Genomic DNA, 26,498 nt, shown 5'->3' on the forward strand with positions numbered 1-26,498 from the left:
AAAAACAACAACTCTTAACGAAGCCACTTTGAACACACTTTTTATTTCGAACAAATACCTTGAAGTTGCAAAGAAAAAAAAAACAGAATTCTTTTCTTTCAACTGGTTTTATGTACAAAATAGAAATAAATAAATCTGGTAAATTAAGTGCCCTAGTGTTAACAAAAGGGAAAATCCTTTAAATGCAGTTCAGTTTCACACAACATGTAAAATAGAGAGACATTAACACTGTATCTCAGAACAAAGAAATCAGCAGGAAGGCCACATAAGTGTCCCGTAGCATTATACAGTAAGATGTAAAAAAGACATGATAACAAAACACAATGTTCCTATAATTCGGCACATATTTTAAACAAATGTTTATAAAACACTTTTGTTTCTTGAACATTCCCTTATCCTTGTCCTCTTCATGCACTTTTTTATATAACATTAATTTTTATTTACAGACTACCTTCAAATACGGTCACCCGTCCCGTGCATAAGTGCAGCGTAGCGGACAGACAGGACGATCACAGACGCAATCTCTTCTTTGTTCAAAAGGAATAGTTTAACAAAAAATGAAAACTCCTGAAAATGTCCTTGTTTACTCATGATGTTAACTGATGGACTGGAGTCGTGTGGAGTACTTGTGGATTATCGTGATGTTTTTATTAGCTGTTTAAACTCTCAATCTGACGGCACCCATTCACTGCAAGGCATCCATTGGAGAGCGAGCGATGTAAAGCTAAATTACACCCTGAATGGTCTGAGAATAAAACTGTAGCATATTTTCATTTTTGGGTAAACTATTCTTGTAAAAAAACTCTTCTGATGAAAATGTTACAATCACTTCACTTTCTTTGACTCCCATTCCTAATAAAAAAAACCAAAAAAACAGAAAGAACAGAAAAAAAAGATTAATCAACACATAAGAGAAGATATTATCACAATTCTAAATCACCGTAACTTTTGAACAGCGTTGGTAAAAGTTACTTTTAAAAGTAATGCATTACTCCCTAAAACAAACTGTGATACTTATTTACTTTATATTAAAAGTAATTAACTACATTACTATTTTTTTCTCATCCTGGCTAGGCCTGCTAGTTTGTTTTTAATATAAGAGGTTATATTTCTGGCGAGTGTATACTTTCTTTTGCACTAAAAGTGAAATGAATAGGCCTCAGGCCGAACGAAATGTACATAATCAGATTATATAACTTCCGTGATTTAAAATTTTTCACTGAATATTTATGCAACCGTATACCTTGGCTTTCTGCATGACATTTCCTTTGGAGGATGCATATATCGACGGGGGGCGTTTCTTCATTTCAGATGCACAGTTGACCGGCACGGTGGCTCCATTATAAATATCTTCCTTTTTTTTGCCTGGAACCTACAGGTACAAGTAAAGACATGAATTAATTTCGCTATAAAATCAGGTTTATCTGAAGGGAAAGCACATTAAGGCTCGACAATGCAGGCAACCTTGACGGTGGGTTTGCTTTCCACAGGCGCCCCCAGCATTCCTCCAGTCAGAGACTTCTTCAGTTTCTCCTTCACCTCTGTGAGTCGCAGCTCCAGGTCCACTCGCTCGGCTTCCTTCTGGCGGCAGCTTTCCTCCAGCTGGGCCAGATGCTGCTCCAAGGCTTTCTGCTGTTTATCTGATGCGCACAAGTACAAAACACACCACAGTAAACGAACAGCTCCCATAACCGAGGATGCCGTCAGCAGGCGGCGCCAAATACTGCAAAAATCGCACAAACCACTTCGCATGCTATTAATTAGCCCGGCGCTCTCACCAGACGCCTTTTTCAGCTCTTGCTTCACCACCCTCTTTTCTGAGCGCAGTGACAGCAGACTCTTCCTGATCACTTCTTTGTCTTTCTCAAGCTGTTCTTTCTCACTGAGATACCTCCGTGCATCTTCTTCTGCCCTCGTCTTTCCATATTTACCGTAGTGATTCACAGCTACAAGACAAACATAAGACTTGGCTCGGTCATAAACGGCCAAATTTAATCAATAAAGCTGCGACATATATAGATAGATTTTCCGGTGGAAAGAGCTTACAGGAACCGTGTCGCTTCACTGTGATCTGTGTGTCACCTTTGGCTGTGTCCACACTGGACATGGAGGAATAGCGCTTCAGTTTCGACTGACTTTCATCTAGCTGCGGGTGAAAGAGAGTCAGAGCAGAGGGAAAGCATGAGGAGTCATTACAGTGTGTGTGGAAATATAAACGCAATGCTTTCTGTAAGCATCCAAAATTCTTGCCTTCCAATATGATAGTATTTACTTCAGCATTACACAATGTGCTTATTTAAGGATTTCCTGCAAAGTTCCTTTTTTTATATAAAGGAACATGCTTGCAATGACAGAACATTTGTAGCTGACTAGACATAACAAAGTCAGTTGTGCAATTTAAACACTCACTAAAGAAAGTACTGGTGCTACAAAAATATTTTAGGAAGTAAAGCAGGACAAAACAGCAAGACGTGTTTGTTGCTGCCTTTCAGGATAATTCAAAAATGAACTAAAACTCTGAGAGAACTGTAGTTAATCGTGCTGAAGTCCGGGAACAACACCCAAACGGGGGGAAACTGATTATCTTTTCAAATGTCATATAACGGCAGCTTTTTTAATATACTCTTACATCATGAACACTAAGAATGTACACTATCGTTCACATTTTTAAACAAGTCTCTTATGCTCATGAAGGCATACAGTAAAAACAACAATACTGTGAAATATGTTATTGCAAATGACTTATCTGAATATATTCTAAAATGTAATTTGTTTTAAGGGAACTTTCAGCAGATATTTTATTTCATTCTTCAGTGTATCATTTTGATTAGAAATCATTCTAATATGCTGATTTGGTGTCGATTCTTATTGTTATCAATGCTGCTGCTTAATTTAGTGAAAACTGTGATAATTATATGGATAAAAATCTCAAATAAACAGCATCTACTTGAAATAGAATAGTCTTTACTGTAGCTAAAGGGTATGATTTTATAAAACACCACAAAAAAAGAAGATATTTAAGGACCGGTTTAAACTTTAACTATGGCTTTTGCCTCAATAAACTCTTAATTTTGCTGGTTATTAATAGTAAGTTAAGTTGTTCATTTTATATACTGAGTATAGAATTAGGAATGTAGAATATGGTCGTGCAGAATATGCTTTAGAAGTACTAATACTAACACTAATACTAGAACTGGTCTCTATAGTAAAGTTTATATTCTATACTAAATACTAAACTAAATTCTTGTGATGCATTTTAAGTTAACACCTTACCAGCACGCTTTCATAGGGAACTTCGTCGTAAGTCCGTGGATCTGTGGAGGTGCTGCTAGAGGAGGTCGCCCACCTATGGCATAAAAATGTCATAAAACAAGAATTAGCCTGAAAATACCACAAATCTGAGTGAACGTCTTTGCTCATCCCAACTGAAACAAGCTAAATATCCTCATCTCTACTCACAGAAACGAGTGCCGTGCTGCATTCTGGATGCTGCTGATGGTGTCCACATCCACGTAGTCATAATGCAATGCCTCAGGGGTGGTCGCGCTTCCAGCTTCAGCCAACAAAACCCCCAGCCAGCGGCCCATCTCCACAGAACAGCTAGCCTGAGGTCAGTTATATTACAAAATTACATCTTTTTTTAATGAGAGATCCTACAATATCACAGATATCTATTTTATTACCTCCAGGGCGGCTATTTCTGTGCTCGCCCGCATGATGCGGAAGGCAAAAGGATGTTTGGGTCCAAGACCGGGCAAGACGTCTACACCATTGAGGGCTAATGCACTAACGTGGGTGTGAATGTCCCCTCTGTCCTTGTGCAGGTACAGAGTCCCATTTCTCACACAACACCAGCGCTCTTTCCAACACTGGTTGACCAGGACGTTCAAGTAGCCTAGGAAGACATAAGAAACGATCAGAGACTTGAAGAAAAAAAGATCAACAGCTGATGGAGAAGGGAAAGTTGATTTATGTCCCCTCACCACAACGGGGATTGTCATCCAGGTGGGAAAGCGTGTTGGTTTCACCCGGCAGGGGCGGCTTCTTCTTGGAGAAACTGATGATGCGGTTGATTTTCTTGCCAGCGGCTCGACTCATAGAACCAGTCAGCTCCGAGAATGTCCCTTTTTTGCCCTTCCCTGCAGGAAGAAGCACAGGAAGCATCATGAGAGGGTGCATAAAGTGCAAGGACAAAACAAGAAACAAATGTTTGGAAGATGCTTTTGACTTCCTTTGTTTGCAATGTTGAGGAAAAAACAGAATGCTTAAGCCTATAGCTGTTTCTTGTGGCGACGAGTTTTCAAGTGTTTTTAAGCATAGTTTACATCAAGATCCATCTGTAACACTTGAAAAGTGGAGTTGACGAAACTAGGGATTTGCGCTATTGAAATCCAGAATTTGAAATGCGCCCCTTTTCAGAATTAAATAATTAAAAAAATCATGATACCAATAAACTGATAATTATTTGATAACTGATAAATGGCTCAGTGGTTAAATTCTATACTGTTTTTTTGTTAAACATTAAAACGTTTTTCCAAAAATATTAACATTATTAAAAGTTAATTTAGGGATTGAGACAATAGTACTGTAAATATATATATAAATACCTAAATAAAATTTTGTAAAACGTAACAGTTTTTCTAAAGTTTTTGATTCAATATTTTTCAGTTTCAATATTTTTCTAATAAGCATGTATTTAAAAAAATCCTATCACTGGCTGATATTACATAAAACTACCGATATAATGTGTATGCCACAAAACCTAAAAGAAAAAAGAAAGAAAAGAAGGATGTGACATACCAAAAGGGACAAACTTTAACCTCATCAAAGACACAGGAAGTACTGCGCAGAGCAGCCACATCCTTCCTGCGTTCCTAATTCCATTGTTTCAGTGTGACATCACCGAACTAACAAGAGGAAACACTGTACACCTGGAAAACACACTCTAACCCCAAAAGCATTCGCTAAGCAAAGAAGCCGATCGATTGTGTCCGTACCGTTCTCGCAGATCTCACGGGTGACGTCTCCATTGGCTGCGCTGTCAGAATCAGAAGTATGTTTATCTGCTGACATCATCTGCAATGACCAAGACAAAGCTATATTAGGGGTCACCCCGCTGGTTATGTTCATGTCAACACTGTAATCAGTATAGGTTAGCTGTTTAGTGTACTCTGGGTTACAGGATGCTAGTAATCTGTTCAGCCTTACCTTATCCAGCTCTATTTTTCGCAGTATCATCGGAGAGGATGAACTGTCTTTTCCATTAATGCTGTTTGCCAGGCTGCTTACTTCCTGAATGACCTGCATAAGCGTTAACAGAAGAGAGTCATATAGCTAATAAAATAAAACAAAATCTGTCAGGACCAGATTATGAAATCTGAAAGCAGTCAAACCATTAAGATGAATTAATCCTTGAACATGATTGGTTTTGCATAATGACCCCCAAACGCTGAATAATAGTCAGAGGAAAATGACTTTTCTGTGATTTTTGATAGTCAACTTTTTTCATAGATGATTTAGTGTCAAAATTAAAATGAACTGAACTAACTGAACTTTTATGCCAAAATCACTAGGATATTAAAAAAAGATTGTGTTCCATAAAGATATTTTAAAGCAACAAAATTACTAAAACAAACTAAAATGAAAATGAAAGCTGAAAATATATAAAAGCTGAATAGAATATTAATAAATGCTACAATTTTCAGATAAATAACACACCTGATCATTACATTCACTATATCATTTTCATTTACGATTGTATTAATTTCAATTACTTTTTCAGGCCTGGAAATCACTATTTTTTTTACTAAGTTTGCCATAAATCAGTGTATGATTTACATGTATAATGCATATCTCTTTCTTAATATATAAAATAGTTCAAACCTGTTACTTCTGTTTGCAAACAGGCATTATATTACGTCATGTATTGCGAGTAGGCACCTTGAGCCAGCTCTCGGCCTGTTCTTTGCTCTGGACAGCCAGCACCAGCGCCTCTCCTCCCGGCATAGAGAAACGAAGCTCGTGCTTCTTGCGGCGGCCATCTTTAGGCACGTAGATGACGTTGCAGAGATTGAGGGGGAGGTCAACGTGTGGAGTTCGATCTTTGGCATTCTTGAAGCACTGTGGAGAACAAATTCTATGTTTAGAGCTGACCAGATGTCAGATTGTCTCCCTTTTCCTTTTTTTAACAGTTCAGTGCGTTTCACCTGAAGCCTGTTCTCACGGATGATCGTTAGCTGCTTGGCCCATTGACCGAAGCGTTTCTTGCGAAGCAGGAAAGCACATTTGCGGCAGTCTTTCATTTGACCATCTGGACTCTCCTCTGAAGGCCACTGGTGCGTCCTCTCTCTGCCTTTAGCTTCCTCATCCTCTTCATCGTAGGACTCATAAGAACTGCTGAGTGCATCTGAATCATTGTCTGTCGATATCGACAGATATTAAAACTAGTTTATCATATTTCGATATTTTGCACATGAATAACACACAGCATGAGTTTCTTACAGGAGTTTTTGCTGGCCCCGTTCAGACGAGTTGTTGGGTAATTGTTGTCAGCATCTTCATAATAAGCATCCTCTATTGAGTTTGGAGGACTGGAGTTACCTGATTAATAAGCACTCTGTGTTAGGTTTCATAAATGGCTGTTATTGTGCCTTCTTGTATGTGCTCACACTTACTGCGAGTAGTTATATATTGGGGGGTTGTGCCCGGTCCGAGCGGGACGGCTTCTTCATAGTAATCATCAGGAGGAGGTGTGGTAGGAAGGGGAGGAGGTGTGTCTGTGGGACTCTGAAAAAACACAAACAGTTATTACTTTTGATAAAAAAATATAGTAACACAAGATTTTTTTGCATTTGATATATATTCTTGTACCGATTTTGTGGGCGGGTGCTTGGATGCTTCCTCTTGCTCCACATCTTTCATCTCTTCAGGCGAGTCCCTGAGATCCTGCAGGTCACAGTCTGAGAACAAACATCAAACCTGAACAATTACAACACATGCAATTCATATGACATCCTGGAAACATGATTACAACAAACAAAGCTGCCGTTCGCTCTGCTATTTTTAGCATCACCTACTACAAGTATTTATGCATTGCAAAGTCTTAGGCTCTGTTTCGAACGGACTTTTAGTAAGCACAGCAATAAACTCACCGAATTCTTCAAACAACGATTCAACAAAGCTGGTACCATTTCCATACAGAGACGTGTTCATGTATATGAAGTCGGACCCATTCACTGTGAAATGAATATGCAATATAACATTTTTAGGCACTCATTTTTGCTCAGAGACTTTGCTATAATTATCAATGTGCTAATGTCTTCGGCGGGGCCTTGGCCAGGCGTTTCTGCTCAGCTGTTATGTATTTGCTGCTCAATCTCACCGGATGGCTGCAGCTGTTTGACCAAGTTTCTGACCACGCTCATCTTCTCCGCCGTGGCTGAACTCACGCTCTCTGTCTCCAGAAGCTTGAGAAGCAAACTCAACTCTTTCACCAGGTGCTCCATACCTGCAGAGATTCAAGACAAGGACAGGATCGTTGATCAGAAACATGTCTGGAAAAATCACTAGACGTTTGGACACTGCTGCTTCATTTATACATATCAGATGATCTAAATACCGAAGCAACTTTTATATTAAGTTTTAATTATTTTCTAATCATGACTGGGTATTTCCAGCTCATTTGACCTTTTTTAAAAATCTGTCATGAGGCAGGCCTCAGCTGTTGGACATCTGATTTCTTTGGCTGTTTGTTGAGGAAGCCGTTGCCAAAATGCCAAACATGATATCCTGAAGGTTTAATGCAATAAACAAGCAAAGATAGGGGTATGACCTGAATTGATTTCTTATGGTAGTGCTCGTCTAAATCTGTGCGTGGTGAACAATAGCGGCACTGTTATGAATGGCCTAACAAACACAGGAAACAAGAAACCCCCTAAAGAGAAACAACATTTTTAGAAAGTCCTGGAATAAGTATTTGCGTATATAGAGCTAGTAAACAATGCACCAGCATTTGTAATGCTTGTCTGTAGGTGCAGACATATCTCATTATTCACTTTAGGAAGGAAATCCGAGGAAAAGTAGCTTGAATTTGTGGCCCTGAAAAACATTAGATGCTGGTTTTGACATTTTAACATTGATTTTTTGGACGTTTACTGGTGATTTAATATTTCTGTTCTCTTTGGGGTTTAAGAAACTCAGATAAACACAATTTTTATAACAAGAACGGACTATAAAAATAAAATTCAACTTTATAATATGCGATAACAATTCTAGAAAAGAAAAACAAAATAGAGTGTTGCAAAGCGCCAAGGATAAAAAAGGAAAATAATATCAACCTTTTAAAAATATTGATTTATAATGTTAAATTGTATATATTAAAATAATGTAAACCTAAAAGTGGTTTAAGAATTTCAATATTTTCAGTTATCAAAGTCATTTTTCTAAAATTGGATATTTCTATGCACATTCTAAAATTACGTCCTGTTATTTTCAATGCATTTTTACGTTCAAAGTGTTTGTTCGCTGCTTGCTGGCAGTGAATTAAATTTTTTATCCTCCTATTACATCTGCTCATTCTCAAGTCTTCTCTTTGCAGTTGCATTCTGGGAAACCCAGTTCAATTGAAGTCACCTGAAGAAATATCAGTAAACTGTGACTTACACGATACTCACTCTCTGATATAATAATATGACTCTGATTTCATTTGATTTTACTTTGAGAAGGATGAATGCATCTTTCTGATCGTGCTAATGAATGTTCACTGAACCTCCTGAAACTCATAAGTAGTAATATTACAAAAAAAAACATTAGATGATCATCCAACTAAAATGTAAAAAAAAAAGACCAGATCACTTTGAACACTATTAACGTTAAACTGGAAGAAGCAACTTTAAGAAAACGTTTCCAGAACATTACACAAAGTTCCAAGAAAGTTCCCCGTTAGCTGGAAAACAGATTAAAGAGATCAGAGTCAAGCATCTTTCATACTAAGGAATAAAAAAGCAGGGGTAAGTACCTGACAAACTCGTCTCTTTCATACAGAAACACATGCAAGCACTTCACACCACACCCGGACTCTGCTCGAGAGAGAGGGATGGGAAAGGAAAGCCCCTTTTCAAGGCTACCTGCCACACACTTAGCTTTGCTGATCTAGGAATTATTATTCTTGGCCACAAGTAATTACTGCAATATGTGACCTTCCTTTGCATCTGCCCCGGCGGCGTTTTTTTTCTATCTGTCTGAACCAGATCAAAAAACCTGTTGCATAGCTCATGATGTTTCTTTTCTAGACCCTCGCCGCTCCGAAAACAAACAGCGCTTTGAAGGAGAGATCACAAACCGCTCCGCAAACAGGGGGAATTCAAAATAAAGGATCTTTTCTGAGCTTGCGCTTCTATTTTGAGGATCATCCTGCTCATTTAATATTTCTTGGTATGCATGTAATAGAGTCTACGTTACGCGTATTAGTGGTAAATGAAACCTGAAAGCTGGTTAGTAGTAATTAAGCTACAATTAGCTAAATATTTAACAATTAATCTAAATTAAATTATTACATTTCAGCATTACTCGTAACTTACAGTGAGGGTTAATGAACCGGTGAAGAATGTAAGAGAACTTGTGTCAGCATATTTACTTAGTGGGCTGTAAAAATGTGCCCAGAAAAAACTTTCAGACAAAACTATCCTGCGTAAGATGATGCAAGATAAACAGTGGATGAGGCCACAAATGTAAACACATCAGATGCCGAAATAAAATGGAAAGCAAGACCACTGATTTCTATTATTACTTTGTATTGTGCCATTTTAAAGGAATGCAATACTTGAAAAGTCAAATGAAAATTGACTCCAAGATGTTTCTTCACCTGCAGAACACCAATCGAAACATAAGTAAATTACGTTTTTGTCAAGTTTTATTAACAGTTTGGGCTCTGATTCTGACGGCACCCATTCACTGCAGTGGAACCGTTGGAGAACAAGTCATGTAATGCTAAATTTCTGCAAATCTGCTCTGATGATGAAAAGTTGCATCCCAATTTGTACACAATTCTATGCCGTTTTTAATGATTAGTGTGTTTGTACTGAAAATTGCAGCAAGAAAAAGTGCATTTCAAATGCCCAGAGTTCCTGAAAAAACGTGTGAAAGACTGATGTTGGATGACAAAATGACTTCATATAGTAAGCGCATAGTGTCTAGTGCATCATTTGTGAAACAATTAAACTCATCCACATCATCTATGCACAAAAATTCTAATTATAGTAAGTCTAATCACATCTGATAATTCTAGAATAAATGAAAACATGTGTTCCCGAATAAAAATTTAAGTGCATATTATCTAAAACACGCAATTCAAAAGATTAAGAGGTTAAATCGACGAAATATAAAATGACTCCAGGACTGGAAACTTCCCGGTTGATTGTCAACAAAGGAAGAAACCATATCATTCACAATGCAGATTTGCTAACGCCTTTGCAGTTCAGCAGAACACAAACAAAGAGCTGACAGAGATAAAGAAAGCAAACCAATTAAGCGCTCACCGGTCACAGCGGCTGAGAGAGAGGAGAATCCCACCATGTTCAGACAAAACCAAAACTGAGCTGCGATGTGCCGAGGAGGATTTTTGTGAGCTCTTTTCTCTCTCAGTTCATCCTCATTGGTGTGATTTCTGCAGGGACGTCTGCACTGAATCAACCCTCTCTCCCTTGCTCTCCTTTTCTCTCTTCTCCGTCCACATTACTCTCTAATTTACAGGCTAAAAGTATTCGTGAAAATAGGTTTACTGTATTTTTTTACAGTTTAAGCTACGATGGGAACTTTTTCAGAGTAATTGACTCACACGATGTTGATGTGCTACACGGTCGTGAAACCATATTGCAAGCATTGCTGCTGAAAAACAAGCAAAAGAAAACTTATTTCACTATTTGCACGATGCTGGCACAGGCGCACGCATGTGAAGAGCGACATATATTTGCCACTCAGTAGTGTGTCAAAAAGTAAAAATGCCTGAGTTTTACCCATTTGATTACTTGGCAATTTTTTTATTTTTTGGTTATTGTGAAACAAAATTTTGGTCATATCATATTTTGGTCGCCCACCCCTATTAAACAGTTGTAAATTAAACTTCTTCTTCAAACCCCAAACAAACTAAACTTCACTTTTAAATCTTAAAGGATCCACTCCACTATTTTTGAAAATAGGCTCATTTTCCAATTTTTGAAGAATTAAATAGTTGCATTTTACTGTATATGTCTAAGCGTGATGCTATCAGTATAATCAGATTCAATGGTCTATGCTAAACTATTGCTAAAAGTGCCACCGCCAGACCCGAGCATAGGCTGAATGAATTACAAAACTTTAGCGGAGTTGGAAAATAAGCCTGTTTTCAAAAACAGTGGAGTGTTACTTTAAGGAGTCCTTTAAAAAGTCACACAGCCAATGATAAGCTATCTTTCAGTTGTCTTTCACTGATTTTGCTTAATGGCCAGTTAACTCCTAAGAGTTTTCCTCTCTCTCGGAGAGCAGGAAACGTGAGAGTGTGTGTGTAGGTTAGGGGAAACAAGGAAAAGAAAGGGGCGGAAGAAGAGTAGGAGGCGGAAACTCAGAGAGCAGAGAGTAGGATGACTCTGTTATTGTACTGAGAGCGGCACAATCACAACTCCAGGGCCGCAGCTCTCCAGAGGGCCATTGTCTGGGTGTGCACTCGATGACACGGGCGAGGGAGCGACCCGTCCCTTTTCCCGAGCAACTCAAGTTCCCACACAACACCCTCTGTGCCTCTGTGTCTTCTGCTGGCCGTGTTCCTCTCTGGAAACTGGGTCAAGTTTGTGGAACTAAGCAGAGTCAGCTCAGTTACTGAAGGCTTGCCTGTTTTTGCTGCCGTGCATCATGTGTGTAACGTGTGGGAATGTGAGCTTGTTGAACCCCATCTAACTGCTTCAGCGGTTCTTTTAATGTGTCTGTTCGGTCTGCTGGCTCTCACGAACCAAAGACGCATTGTAAGTTAAAATGAACAAACAACAGACCAGCTGAAAATAAAGACTTCTCTCGTCAGCCCTTTTATAAGTCATATACGCATATATTGAAAAAGATGAAGTGATCTAATTTGAGATAATTAGCTTGACGTGTGTCTAATCATTCATTTGTTATAAAACCCAACATCCATTACACAACTATTCAGATTGAAACAATTCATATTCAAATGTCATTCACAGAAATGAATTATTAAATATAAATAACTTCTTACTTTGCTGTGCGAGAGAAACGCATTTTTTAGATTAACAGTTTGCCACCTTAAAGATGAATAATAATTATTCATATATTCAATTAATCATATTTTTAAAAAATAAATAAATGCATTTCATTATTTTTTAATGAAAGATTATTGCAAATATTAATAAATGTATTCAAATAAAACAAATAATTATTTATCTATTATTATTAATTATTAGATCATCTCCAACTAAGAACAAAATATTAATTATATTTTATATTATATTATATTAATTATCTATTAATTATATCTAATAAATAGTTATATATTTATAATTTTATATACACGTGTTTGTATTATACACACATATATTAAGTAAACAAAACCTTTTGTTTTGGATACGATTAATCGTTTGACATCACTAATATATCATTACATTAATAGTAATGATACTATTTACTACATTTCATTTATTATCTTCTTCAATTCATTTTATGTAATTACTATTAATATGAAAATTTGAAATTAAAATGTGAAATTACATTTAAAAATGTAAAATTATTAAAATAGATAAAACACATACATACAATCTTGAATATTAAATATACTCTTATTTAATTGCTAATATTACATTTTAAGATTTTAATAATTTGTTTAATATTTTAATCATTTGTTGAAGTGTTTCAATTCAGAACCCTCAAACAAAAAAGGATCTATCAACCTACAGATCACAAAAACCAAGTTGCTGTTTTATCTTGCCACTCCACAATACAGCAATTTACATTCAAACTAGCTTTGTATAGACTGGACACATTCCAGCTGAACTTTCATTGAGTGGCTCAGCATAGTATCTAGACAATGTGGCATTGTGAGGTCCAAAATTACACCATGACATCACCTTTGAGGAAAAGAGGACAATGCATCACAAAGCATTCAGAAATTCAGTGCAAACATTCATTCACCCAAATACTTCACTGAACACAATCACAAATACTCTTACAAAACAAATTCTAGGGAAAGCAGCTGTGCGGTCTTGAAGCAAGGGCATTGTGGGTAAGGGGATACGTCCTGCAGCTGTAGCTTCCTGTCTGGGCTGACGACAGCAGTTTCTATCATCCCTAACCTTCTGCTTCCTATTCCTCTCCTCCGCACACCCCCAAAAATGACATACCATCAGTCCTCCGTTAACTAGCACGCTCTCTCTGAGCTCTGGACCCTCCCTTCTGGAGCGCTTCCAGCTAAACGCTACAAAAATCACATCATATCTACAACGCACGCCATCTGTGCCTGTTTAGTGGTCACATCCACAGGCCGTGCTGGGTTTCTCCTGCATCGGTGAGGAATGAGGGTTCAGATCCTACAAGCTTCATACGCAGAATACCGCGACCACACAATCCTTAAAAAAGCTTATCAGCTGTCTGATTCGGGGTGGGCGGACGTCACGTGCCATCGCTATACAGGACACTAAAGCAGGGCCGATACATAAAGGCAGCTTTGATGAACACCAGCCAAGGTCACATGGAGGCCACATGGAAATAAGTGTGAGATAGCTATAATTTAACGCTCAGTATTTTAGTGTACGACAGCTTGCTGGGAGGGGTCGATTACAGAGGGACAACAGGCCGCATAATTGAAAGGGATGGGATGAAGGGTTTGAGGATGACAACATGGTTATTGATGGCTTAATGAGCTTGGGAAAAAAATTCTTCTGCAACAAGTTGCGGTACGTTGCGGTTGTCTGGACACATGCTGAATGGGGTTGTGTGCCATTTAGAATTCGATTGCATTTCAAAGAAGTTCATCGGCTGCCGTTTTTAAGCTCTGTTTTTATGCTATAAAGAGGGATAATCACAGAATGTTAAAAGAGAAACAGACAGACATACAGTTAGATAAATAGAAAGAAAGACAGATAGACGGATAGATGGATAGACAGACAGACAGACAGATAGGTGGATAGACAGACAGACAGACAGATAGATGGATAGACAGTCAGACAGACAGATCTGTGGATAGACAGACAGACAGATAGATAGATGGATAGACAGACAGACAGATAGGTGGATAGACAGAAAGACAGATAGATAGATAGATAGATAGATAGATAGATAGATAGATAGATAGATAGATAGATGGATAGATGGATAGACAGACAAACAGACAGATAGATAGATAGATAGATAGATAGATAGATAGATAGATAGATAGATAGATAGATAGATAGATAGATAGATAGATAGATAGATGGATAGACAGACAGACAGATAGGTGGATAGACAGACAGATGGATAGACAGACAGACAGATAGATGGATAGACAGACAGACAGACAGATCGGTGGATAGACAGACAGACAGATGGTTAGACAGACAGACAGATAGATAGATAGATGGATTGACAGACAGACAGACAGATAGATGGATAGACAGACAGACAGATCGGTGGATAGACAGACAGACAGATGGTTAGACAGACAGACAGATAGATAGATGGATAGACAGACAGACAGACAGATAGATGGATAGACAGACAGACAGACAGATAGATGGATAGACAGACAGACAGACCGGTGGATAGACAGACAGACAGATGGTTAGACAGACAGACAGACAGATAGATGGATAGACAGACAGACAGACAGATAGATGGATAGACAGACAGACAGACAGATCTGTGGATAGACAGACAGACAGACAGACAGATACTGAAATTTGATGTTTCATTCAAAGTCCTAAATGTCTTTCCATCCCAAGAGAGGATAATGCTAACATTTCAGATTCTGTAAACCACAGGGATGACAGTTTTATTCACTGGCATTCACACTCACACTTTCTCTCACATAAAAAAAAGATTGGGAGGTTTGAGCGTCTCTTCGAGATTTGCAACCAAGTATTATGCAGAAAATCAACGGCAGTCAAGAGACACTAACACTAACCTGCGCATCAGAACAAAGTACATCAAAACGATGATGACAATGCCAAAACAAGAGACGTGTCAGCTTATTATCAGGCGGGATTTATAGTGAAGGAGCTGAGCAGCCTTTTGCTATATCTTTTCCCATCTTCTCTGTTACTGAACTGCAGTCATAAGACTTCAGGCAAGCAGTCATGAGAGTTGCATTTGTACATTCTACACAATAACAACCAGGGCTGTAAAATCCTCTATTCTCATTTCAGTATTAGTCATTTTGTTACATCCTTTTGGCATTTTTTTTATTTAGCTTTAAACTATTTAACCAGTTTTAAATCACGTAATATAAGTGCATCATCTTATACTTATTTATTTAAATGTTGCCAATGCAAAATTTCCATCAAAAATCTATCTTTTTTTTCATCTTTTCAGCAAAATTTAAATTTACAATTTTCTTTTTTAATCATAGTTAATGACAACATTGATCTAGCAGGTGGAAGATTGGACAGATTGAAAGTATCCTTCAATTACTGACGATGACTTTTTTCTTAAAGGGACAGTTCACCCAAAAATGTCATTATTTTTGTCCATCGTGTAGCTCACGGATTTCTTTATACCATCGAGCACACAAGATTTATGTTTTTACATCCACACAATCAATGGTGTCAGGTGTTGTTTTGGCCTTTCAATGAATAGACAAAAACAAGTTTAGAGAGACTAAAACTTATAATTGCTGCTCCATATCTTGGCTGCTATTTTGCATGACTAATAGGATTAGGAAGGTTGATTAGGAAAAGCTCTTCCATCTTAATCCCAGGCCTCCGCATCTGACCTTCTTTCATTAAGGGGTTAATACACTGGTCATCCAAAGCAAGTCCCTGTGATGACTGCCTTTGATTTCCACTCTTTGAGGACGCGAGCGTGGAAGGGCCTGCAGGGTCGCACACAAGGACCTTTCCGGCCCCTGTGTATCGTAATAACTCCGTGTGATTTCTCTACAGACAAGAGCCGCCCTTGACGGCTGCGCTTGGGCTGAGGAATGCTGGAGTGAGAGACAGTGTCAGGCCTGTGCGGACCCATCAGGCTCACAAGCTGCAGAAGAGAGAAGCCTTTGTCTCTTTGGCCATGGGTATTTATAGATGTAAGCCATATGCATAAGGAGCTGGAGGAATCAGTGCAATTTAGACCCCCCCACTCCCACCTTTCACAGGCTGCATAAAGTCTTGCATCAAAGGAATTAGGCATATTGTCACGACTAGAACTGCTGTTAATTCATTAATCACTGACTGATTAATGTAATGAAAATCGAATACTCAGCAAAAATGCGTTCAAATTGATCAAGTGACTGCCTGAGCAGCAAATCAGAGTATTAAAATGATTTCTGAAGGATCATGCGATACTGATGACTGGAGTAATGATAATAAAATTTCAGCTTAGCATCACATTAAGACCCGGTTTCACAGACAGGGCTTAGCTTAAGCCAAGATTAGGCCATAGTTCAATTAGGACATTTAAGTTAATTAATTTTTATAAGTAATTGCTTGGAAAAAAGCATTACCGATGTGCATCTTAAGACAAAACAAAGGCACTGACATGTTTTAAGATCAGTCAGTGCAGGTTTCTTTCAGTTGAAACAGCTCAGATTTACATTTTAGTCTAGGACTAGGCTCAAGCCTTGTCTGTGGAACCGGGGGAATATTACATCAAATACAAAAGCTTTTGTAAATTGTAATAATTTATAACATTACTGTATTTTGGATTATTAAATGAAGCTTTGTAGTATGAGAGACTCAAATTAAAAATGTTTAAATCATTTTAATAAAATAAAATAATATATAAATATAAATTTAATAAATTTAATCATATAAAAAATATTTTTTTATGTAAACATTACTGACAGTGGCAGTGGCAATCATCATAAATCATTCATAAAGTTTTACATAACTAAAAACAGCAACAAGTAGCTGATGGGCTGTTTTTTTCCTGGCATCCATGCAAACAAACTTATTCTCAAGCGGATTTCCTGCATGAGGGGCAAGGAAGTCTTCTTTCGGATCATGAATAGCCATCATGCTGAACTGGCCTTCAACCAGCTCAGAACGGCAGGATGAAGGAGCTGATAGCTGGCTCAGTGGAAAGTGAGGGACATGAAGAATACAGGATGAGATGTAGTTTTGTATATTTTTTAACAGTAATGCACAATTTGCCAGTTTGGTTAAGAAAGGTTGCATTTTTATATATAATGTAATGAGGAGGTGTATTAACATAAAAGTTTACCGTCATTATTCTTGATAAACGTTTTCATTAGACATTCATTTGGGCCTTTAACAAATAATTCTGAGTTTAACTCAAAGATATGAGAACCAATATGTAATAGATTGAAGCAGCGTTTGGATTTTTAAAAGACTCATTTCTATTTCTCAAAGCTTTTATACACAATAGATTTAAACTACGCATTTAGGATGAAATAAATATTAGAATTCATTCATTTTAGATTTTATTTACTGTAGAAAATCTTGACAACAGAGTAGATTATTCAAGATTTTCCCCTATTTAAAGGGTTCACAAGCTGAAAGGTTATGATGTAATTATGATGTCATTATGTTTTTAGGGAATTGCCATAAGGGGGCGTTATGATGCTAACAAAATTTACAATTATAAAATGAACAATTTTATATATATTTATTTATGTATGTATAATTGTAAGTTAATGATTATTTAAACTTGTCCTCATAAGGGAAACAAAAAGCCATTCTTTCGTGAAATTATCCTGTCTGACAACAGATGACATTTTTTTCATTCACCCATTAAGATGTAAACCATCTACTGCTAACTATTCAACTGTGCTGACAAGGTTTCCTTTTTATCCCAAAAATATTATGTAATAACAACAGATTGAACTTCTAGCACAGCTTCACTGAAACGGGTGCGAATGACTTAATTCAGTAACGATGCAAATCTAAAATAAGCCATTTTTACTTTTTTCGAAGACGATAACCGCAAAGCTACTTTCGTATAAAAAAAAAAACGAATCATACTTACAAGCGGAATCGGTGAAGTCCATGTCGAGGAGAACAGTTTTCTTGAGTACTCCGTAACGGACTTCAGCAGCAGCAGCTCGCTGTAATGTACACCAGCATCTTGTGCAGCGCGCGTGTGGCCAACACTACACTTTTGACAGGGGCGCGTGCGGACCACTCCGCGTTTCTGCTCATCCGGGTCCTAGTGCTCGACAGCTAGCGGAACTGGTCTGATTTACCTTGTGCGCGAATTAATGCCTGATTCATTTCAAAACGGTGCGGACTATTTGGCTAGAGCATCTGTCCACTGCAAGACACTGCAGTAAATCGCCATATCAGCATTTTTTGCAGCGTTATAAATACATCCTGTCGTTCAAAAAAATAAACAAACAAACAAATAAATAAATGAAAGGCACATCGGTGGGGCATTTAGTCGGGGTCAACGGTAATAACTTTGTTTGGTTTGTGTATGATTAAACATCAACATGGTTTTTGATGCTAAAGTTTGGCACCCTCCAGAGGTAGAGGAAGGGCAAGGTCTTCATACAGTGATAAAATATCAAATCATGTAATTGGCACTTAATACACATGAGTAAAATAAATATCTGAATAATCTTTTCATAAAAGAAAAATGCAGCACAGATACAGATATCTATCCAATGCCTGTCTAATTTACAACAGGGGAAGGTTTTGTAAAAGTATGATTTTGGCTTTAGCTCTGTTATCTCTCTGTGTGTGTGTGTGTGTGTGTGTGTGTGTGTGTGTGTGTGTGTGTGTGTGTGTGTGTGTGTGTGACTAACCCCAAAATGCGCCACGTAACAAAATAATGTGGAAAATGATTAATAATTTCATTAAAATTAAAGTTCCTGAAAGTGTTATGGCATCCACAACCACAAAACTTTGTTTGATACTTACATCTAATAAATAAAAAATAAATAAAAACCTTTAACATATTTTATTTTAAGGAAATGTTTTAATCTGTTGTACTATAACTTAAGCTACAATTAAAATGAAAACTATATAGACACAAATGCAATACGATACAATAAAATAAATGAAAGTTGTATAAAAATAAAATGTCAAAACATACAACACAAGGACTAAAATGTTAATTAACCTTAAAATAACACAGAAAAAAAGTGAAAGAAAAACTAATTCATAAGAGTAGGCTGAGCTATAGTAAACTATAATGTAGCACTGGTTTAGGTTCTTCTATGCATTATTTTGGTACGTTTGCACGTTTAAAAGGAAGGTTGTTTAATAAAAGGGATTAGCTATAACAACTGCAAAACATTTTCTGCTTATCGCGATCAGTCCTGCCATAACACTGGAACCAACAAATAAGCTAAAAAGAACACGGTAAATTACACTAATAATGTTTATGTTCTTTTAATGACGATCTGAGAAATTAAATATAAAAAAATAATTTCTGGTCTTTCCAATCAACACCTTTCCAGACTCTCCTCTTCCAGTTAAGAAATTTGATGGAACCCTGAAGAGCCCACCCCCTTCGCCGTTTTCCAAAATCTTATTGGTCAATTGCCTGTCAGTAATCATAAAACAGAACGCCTATTGGTTAGCTAGGCAAAAAAAATAGGTGGTTCATAAAATAAGTCTCCCAAACTGCTGCACATATCATCGCATCGGGGGTGCGGGAAGCGCAGGATTTCCTGTGGTGTTGCTGAACTGGACACATCCGAGTTTTAGATTCGCAGAAGTACCTAGCTCATTTTAACCTCCGTCGATTTAATGTCTTAATCAAAACCTTCTCATCTGTACGTGCCCTAGACTACACCACGCCGTAGTTAGTCTGAAGTAAGTCATCAAAGATGTCCGAAGCCACAGTGGCCGATACTCGCCGGTTAAACTCTAAACCGCAGGACCTGACGGACGCCTACGGCCCTCCCAGCAACTTTCTGGAAATCGACGTGTACGACCCGCAGACTATAGGAGTTGGCCGCAATCGCTTCACCACTTACGAAGTCCGGATGAGGGTAGGCTGGCCCAGTGAATGAATGTGATTGTGTGTTTGTGACAGAGAGGCTGCGGCTCTGTTCGGCCTAGCTAACGTTAGCCTGCGCGCTAATGCTAACTAACACCTCACTCGACGTGAACGAGTCTCATCCTCCTAAAAGCTCCTAAAATCGGGAGTTAATAATACGAACTACTAGGTTTCGATCTAAATTCGGTTTTCTATGTGAGCAAGTTGGATTTAAGCAGTTTTGGCGGAGAGAGGAAGAGCTAATTTAGCTGTTGTTGTTACTGTCAACCATCAACAAGCTCTAGCCAGTTGCATCTAAGCTATTAAGATTAACATTTGGATGCGTTACCGTTCCAAATTTAACTTCTTTTTTTTTTGTAGGTTTAATAATGTCAATTTGTGTTAGATGAATTCGAGGAGATTCTGCATCGAGTACACGGCTGAGATATGTAGACATTATTAAATAATCATGTGACTTATTCTGCTTTCTCCGTTGAAATCTAGACAAATCTTCCCATTTTTAAACTGAAGGAGTCGTGTGTTAGACGAAGATACAGCGACTTCGAGTGGCTGAAGAATGAGCTGGAAAGAGACAGCAAGGTATCAGATCCTGGAGACCTTGAAGGAAACATCTTGCCTCATAAAATACTTGTGGTTGTCTTTAAATGTACTTGCAGAAAAAAATTAGTTTTGCTAATTAAAAACGGTTGTAAGAACGCACGGCATGTGAATTAATAGTCAGAAATGTTTTTTTTTTTTTTTTTTTAATAGCTTGACTTTTATTTTTTAGCTAAAATATATATTTTATATATATATGTATGTGTTTTGGCCTATATGGAGCTCAGACAAAAAGCTGTGGTAAAAGCAGTTTTTATTGTGGGTGGCAAAATAAAATTTAAATGCAGTAGAAAGATGATTGAGAGATCGACAAAAATGTTTCTCAAAAGCCTGATGCATTTTTAATAACTTTTTTTTATAATTCTAATAAACTGAAAAAAAAAGAAAGTGTAATCTGTCTGTCGGGTGACAAAAGGCATGTAGTAGTTTGTGTGCCACGGGTTTTTCGTGTTGATCATTTAGAAGCCTTAGAAATTCATCTGTCAGATATGATGCCGTGTAGACTTGAAATTGTTTTTAACATTTGTGTAAATATTTTTAGATTGTTGTGCCTCCGTTGCCTGGAAAGGCACTGAAGAGACAGCTTCCCTTCCGTGGAGATGAGGGCATTTTTGAGGAGTCCTTCATTGAGGAGAGACGAGCTGGGCTTGAACAGTTCATCAACAGGTTAGCCATCGAAATGATACCCGAGGAGCGCTTCTAAATTATAAATGAAGCCCGAGACGCTCTGCAGTTTATAAACATCGAGGGCCTGAAATGATTACAAAAATATATTGTGAATTGCGTGTCCCCGTTTCATGCATTGCTTCTCATCTTCCTTCACAGAATTGCAGGTCATCCTTTGGCCCAGAACGAACGCTGTCTTCACATGTTCCTGCAGGAAGAAAGTATTGACCGGAACTACATTCCCGGAAAAGTACGGCAGTAGGGTTTTCCAAACTGGGACAAGGGAGGGTCTTCTTTCTTCGCTTGTCAGCTTCTATTCCCATTCATCTGCATACAAAGTGCAGAGTAACATTTATTTTTACACCGAGCAAAATCTAGATACCTGGTGAACCGCGCAGGACTTGGTTTTATTTAACAGATCATGTTTTGTACATGTGTCTGAGAGTTTCTCTTTACACACACATTGTATTTCTTTATTATCTATACAATGTACCTGTTAGCGTGTGTGTGTATTATATAACTATACATTAAGCTGTAGCACTGTAAAGCAAAGAGGGTTGGCCCATATCTTTGTCCTCTCTGGCGTCTGTTGAAAAAAAACGAGTTCAAGAGTTGAGGTGTATTGCATGACATTCCAAGCAGCGCAAATGCTTAAGAAAACATTTAGGAAGCAAGGAAGAGCTGGATGTGCAGCGGATTAGAAAACATGGTCGTAAATGTGAAGCGTTACGCCGTTTGACAAAACGAGATGAGAAAAAGTGTTCTGGGCTGTGTTTCAAGCATATATTTGGAAAATGTACTTGTTTTTTTTTGTAGTTATGTAAAATTCCAGCCAGTATTCATAATCACAAACTTAGCTTGTATATAATGTTACCCGTTGGGCCCTAAACTACTTGATTCATCTGAAATAAAAAAGGTAATTGCAACCTTTAATTCTCATAATTCAGATTTTTATATATATATATATTAGGCCTTTTCCGAGGGGTTAAAAAAATCTGCATTTTGAGAGAGAAGCTCAGAAGGGCAAGATGGTACCTTTTTGATTTCTGAGAAAAAAAATTGTGAGAGGGGAAATCAAATTGTGAGTTTGTGGTACCTGTATTTGTTTTGTTCAGTTTTTTTTATCCTCGGCAGAAACAAGCTTCCATACTGTCCAATACATAAATGAAAATTCATATGCGTTTCGGTCTGAATAAAGCGCATGCTGGATTATGAAGACGTTAGAGACTCTTGATTCCAATTTTATGTGGAACGATACGGTTCTGAAATTGAAAAGACTCATGCTAGTCTGCGTTAGCAAACAAACACAGTAGTATAATAATAGTATCAGGCGTGTTATTACCCAATAATAGGCACTGAATAGTTGGAAGGGGTGTTTTAGAATCTCATATTAGGGTTGAAGTGCTGTCCTTTTGTCAGCCGCTATGGAGTTCTCTAAAGTAATTAGTAAACAGATGTACCTATTTTTGGTATGAAATGAGTGCGTGAGTATGCGAGTCCAAGTTAAACGAGTCCAGAAACGGCTCCCTAGGAGGACAAAATATGTGCCAACTGTGTGAAGGATGTCCTGCCAAAGTTCAGTCATTTTCTTAAGAATGACTATATATTTATGTTATCTCCTGTGTTCATCGATTTGTGCCTGTGACGTTTGTCTGTAAATAAAAGTAAAACAAAATAGAGCACCGGCTGGAGATTTTATAATATCAGAACATTTTTCCTTATTCTGTTTATTCTCTCTTCCATTTTAGGTGTGAATGAAGTAAGTTTTGTTTTTTTTACTCTCAGTATGTTGTAACCGATGTGGGGAAATAATGTCTGCATGAATGCTAATAATTCAAATCAATTGTATGGGGGGGAAATGCCGTCTCATGGTCATACTTACAAAACTCATTTTAATGTTGTCTTACATCCTGTTGCTTTGCTAATTTTTATTTTGCATCTGCTTGTCATGTCCCTTACGGTTAACGTGTACTTACTGCTGGCTGCATGTCCTGATTTGCATGCTTCATGTTATATTTTTTTTTTAAGGAGTAGTTGACCCAAAAATGAAATTTTACTGAATGTATTTCCCCTCCGGCCATCCGAGATGCAGATGAGTTTGTTTCTTCGTTGAACTACTTTCTCGCCAACGGATCCTCTGCAGTGAATGGGTGCCGTGAGTCTAAACGGCTGATAAAAACATCAAGGCAATCCGCATGACTCCAGTACATCAGTCGATATCTTATGAAGCAAAAAGCTGCATACTCTTGAGAAACATCAAGACATTTTTAACTTAAAACCGAAAACCTTCTATAGGCATAATATGCATAATTTTTGGGGTGAAAAAGTAATCATCTCTGAAGCGTGAGAGCAACATGCACATATCAAGCTCTGTTCACAAGTCAAAATGGCTCTTAACAAATACATCAGTGGATTTTGATGCGAGAGGATGGACTTATTCACTGGTTTCAGTGTTGTTGTGGATTATGGAATTTTATTTTCCAGAAGCAACGATTTTAATAAAACGCCGTAATGACCGATTATTTAGCTGTCAGGTTGTTTGGACTCATTCTGACGGCACCCATTCACTGCAGAGGATCGAGTGATGCTAAATTTCTTCAAATCTGCAACAATTAAGAAATAAACTCATCTGCATCTCAAATGGCCCGTGGATGAGTGCATTTCATCATTTCTTTGATTTATTTTTGGGTGAACTCATTTAATGGAATAGTTAATTTCACATGATACTCAGATTGTTATTATCACTATCCAATCAAGTTTCCCCCCCTAAATGAAACCGTAATATTGGAGGCAGCATAGTTTGCCCTAAGTGCATTAGTACTGTCAAGATCTTTAACTGTTTTGTTTCATGTCTCCTGGCCTGTGATCCAAAGGTTTTGGTAAGCCCCCCCCTCCTCCTTGTCCTGGACCATCTGCTCTACCAGCTCTTTTCTGCACATCAGTCAAAGCCTTTCACAGCTGCTGTTCATGATATTCTGTATATATTTCTATTCTCTAATAGAACTAGACTACAACACCTATTTCACCCTGAGGATGAACTCATCTTAATGCTGTATTGATACCTCATGCACTCTTTTTGTGGAAAGACGCTTTCTTTTTTTTCGTCTTTAAGCAAATATTTCTTTCTCTAAAAACAGTGCTTTCTGTGTTTATTCTGGTTAAAACTCTTGGTTTAAACCTTTCAGACAACCCACAGATTTTTTTCTCCAAATATATATATATATATATATATATATTTGATCAGGCCACATGACATTCCTCAGTGTATTCTTGATTGAAAATTTACGTCTTCAATTAATTAAAGCAACAAGCTTCCCCTAGCGAATAATAGAAAACAGATATACATTTCATGCTAAGTGTACTACAAATACATTTACATATTTATATACACTTAATAGAAATGCTTTTCAGTTGCAACCGATCTGCTAAAATGAAACTCCTTTTGTACTAAAGCACTTGAAAAGCACTTTTTCGTAGAAGTAGTGCTAAAGTCTAAATAAAGATACGTTGAAGTAGGCCCATATTTGATTGGGTTCAAGTAGAGCTATCGCAAGTTTACTTTAGGTACATTGACACTTGCTATTATTCAAAGATCGTCCAAATGAAGTTTATTTCCATTTTAACAGCTAAATATGTTAATAGATTTGAACTACGCTTAGTATGAAAGCACTTCATTTTACTGGGGTCGAGAAAAGCGATACGATCTTAAAAATGAATAAAGTCACCAAACAAAACCAGAGAACATTTTATAAATCAAGATGACTCACCAAATGTAGCGCTTCAGAAGCTAAAACTAGGATTGCCTCTCGACGACGTCTTCCTTTACATTCCATATCTCATTCGTATCGATTTGACTAAACACGTTGAAACAAGGCTTTTGCAACCATGTTTAAATGTACTTTTGTTTGTTTAGTATCCGTGTATGAGTAAAGCTTCGGGAATGTACATATTCAATCACTGTGAAAAACTGAATTCCATTATGACGAAATGTGTCACATTTGCTGTTATGTTTCTATACGCCGTCTCTCAAAATGAGTTATGTTCTTTCCTGGCTCTTTCTATTCTGGTTATTTTCAGGACTGTGTGTAAAGAAAAGGGCGCTCGTTGATTTTTAAACAGATAGCCATCCTTTCTACCCATGAATAAACCCTCTCTGTCTCCTCCATTGTATTTTCTCATTTTGTTCTATGAGACCGTTGCATTGCGTATTTGAGAGAATCATATAGTTTTGAGTAATGTACGTCCACACGTCAACGATTTTCCATTTTATTGGTCTATATGTAGGCCTATTTCATCAATCCGTGGAAAAACAGGGCTGTTTTCTTGAATGTAGCCACGAGGTGGCAGCGCTGCAGAGAAAAAACAAACTAGCAAGTTAAAGGAACGGTTACCCAAAAATGAACCGATCTTCAAGTAGTTTCATACCTGTGTGAATGTCTGTTCCGCTGAACACAAAGTAAGATATTTTGAAAAAAGTTTGTAACCAGGCTGATTTGGGTCACCATTGACTACCGTAGTAGAGAAAAAAATACTATGGAAGTCAGTGGTGACCCAAAACCATGACCGTGGTTACAAACTTTTTTCCAACATAAACTTCTATGTTTTTTTTTTTTTAAATTATAACTCATTCTGTGATGACAAAGCCGTCTTATTAACATCATTACTCCGGTTTTCAGTGTCTGCTTAATATTTCTGTGGAATTTTAGATTTTTTTTTTCAGGATACATTTTACGAATAGCGGCATTTATTTTCCAAAACAACACTAAGAAGCAAAATCAGTTTTCAACATTGACGTTCCTGAGAAATTCTTTGAGCGGCAAATCATCTCATTGCAATGATTTCTGAAACATCGAGTATGCCTTTGTCATCACAGGGATACATTTTTAACATTTTTAAATACAGAAAAAGGTTCTTTTAAATTGCTTTACCATTTGACAGTATTATGATTTTATACTGTTTTCTTTTTAATTCACGTAAAAAGAAACATCTTCTTTAATCTAAACTTGTGGTAGTGTAAATTGTATATTATTGCGCTGATCAACTAGAAAATCTCGAATCTGGGTGCGCCCGGTTTCTTTTAAGACCACTTTACTGAATAC

General features: G+C 37.4%; 2 protein-coding genes across 5 annotated transcripts; one reads left to right on the forward strand and one right to left on the reverse strand.

Moving 5' to 3' along the window:
• Positions 1 to 24: 24 nt before the first annotated feature.
• On the reverse strand, positions 25 to 18,287 carry afap1l1b (actin filament associated protein 1-like 1b). 2 transcript variants are annotated; one of them, XM_043221346.1, is made up of 19 exons: positions 18,157 to 18,287; positions 7,382 to 7,507; positions 7,152 to 7,235; positions 6,871 to 6,959; positions 6,675 to 6,786; positions 6,502 to 6,600; positions 6,207 to 6,418; positions 5,941 to 6,120; positions 5,209 to 5,301; positions 4,998 to 5,076; positions 3,984 to 4,139; positions 3,684 to 3,895; positions 3,460 to 3,605; positions 3,274 to 3,346; positions 2,047 to 2,146; positions 1,779 to 1,946; positions 1,465 to 1,640; positions 1,244 to 1,372; positions 25 to 852 (listed from the first exon to the last, which is right to left on the reverse strand). In XM_043221346.1, exons 1-19 carry the CDS (start codon positions 18,176 to 18,178, stop codon positions 826 to 828), a joined length of 2,283 nt encoding a protein of 760 aa, XP_043077281.1. In that variant the 5' UTR covers positions 18,179 to 18,287; the 3' UTR covers positions 25 to 825. The 2 variants fall into 2 exon arrangements, with proteins under 2 accessions (XP_043077281.1, XP_043077282.1); XM_043221347.1 differs by lacking the exon at positions 18,157 to 18,287 and having other exon boundaries at positions 6,871 to 6,978; positions 7,382 to 7,422.
• A 1,462-nt stretch (positions 18,288 to 19,749) lies between these two features.
• Positions 19,750 to 25,562, forward strand: snx12 (sorting nexin 12). Of its 3 annotated transcripts, none has more exons than XM_043221367.1 (6): positions 19,750 to 20,128; positions 20,620 to 20,715; positions 21,275 to 21,399; positions 21,559 to 21,649; positions 23,148 to 23,158; positions 24,258 to 25,562. In XM_043221367.1, exons 1-5 carry the CDS (start codon positions 19,964 to 19,966, stop codon positions 23,151 to 23,153), a joined length of 483 nt encoding a protein of 160 aa, XP_043077302.1. In that variant the 5' UTR covers positions 19,750 to 19,963; the 3' UTR covers positions 23,154 to 23,158; positions 24,258 to 25,562. The 3 variants fall into 3 exon arrangements, with proteins under 3 accessions (XP_043077302.1, XP_043077299.1, XP_043077300.1); XM_043221365.1 differs by having other exon boundaries at positions 19,751 to 20,128; positions 24,273 to 25,562; XM_043221364.1 differs by lacking the exons at positions 23,148 to 23,158; positions 24,258 to 25,562 and having other exon boundaries at positions 21,559 to 23,078.
• The last annotated feature ends 936 nt before the right edge of the window (positions 25,563 to 26,498 follow it).

Source organism: Puntigrus tetrazona, chromosome 21 (assembly GCF_018831695.1).
Source record: "Puntigrus tetrazona isolate hp1 chromosome 21, ASM1883169v1, whole genome shotgun sequence".
Taxonomy (NCBI): Eukaryota; Metazoa; Chordata; class Actinopteri; order Cypriniformes; family Cyprinidae; genus Puntigrus; species Puntigrus tetrazona.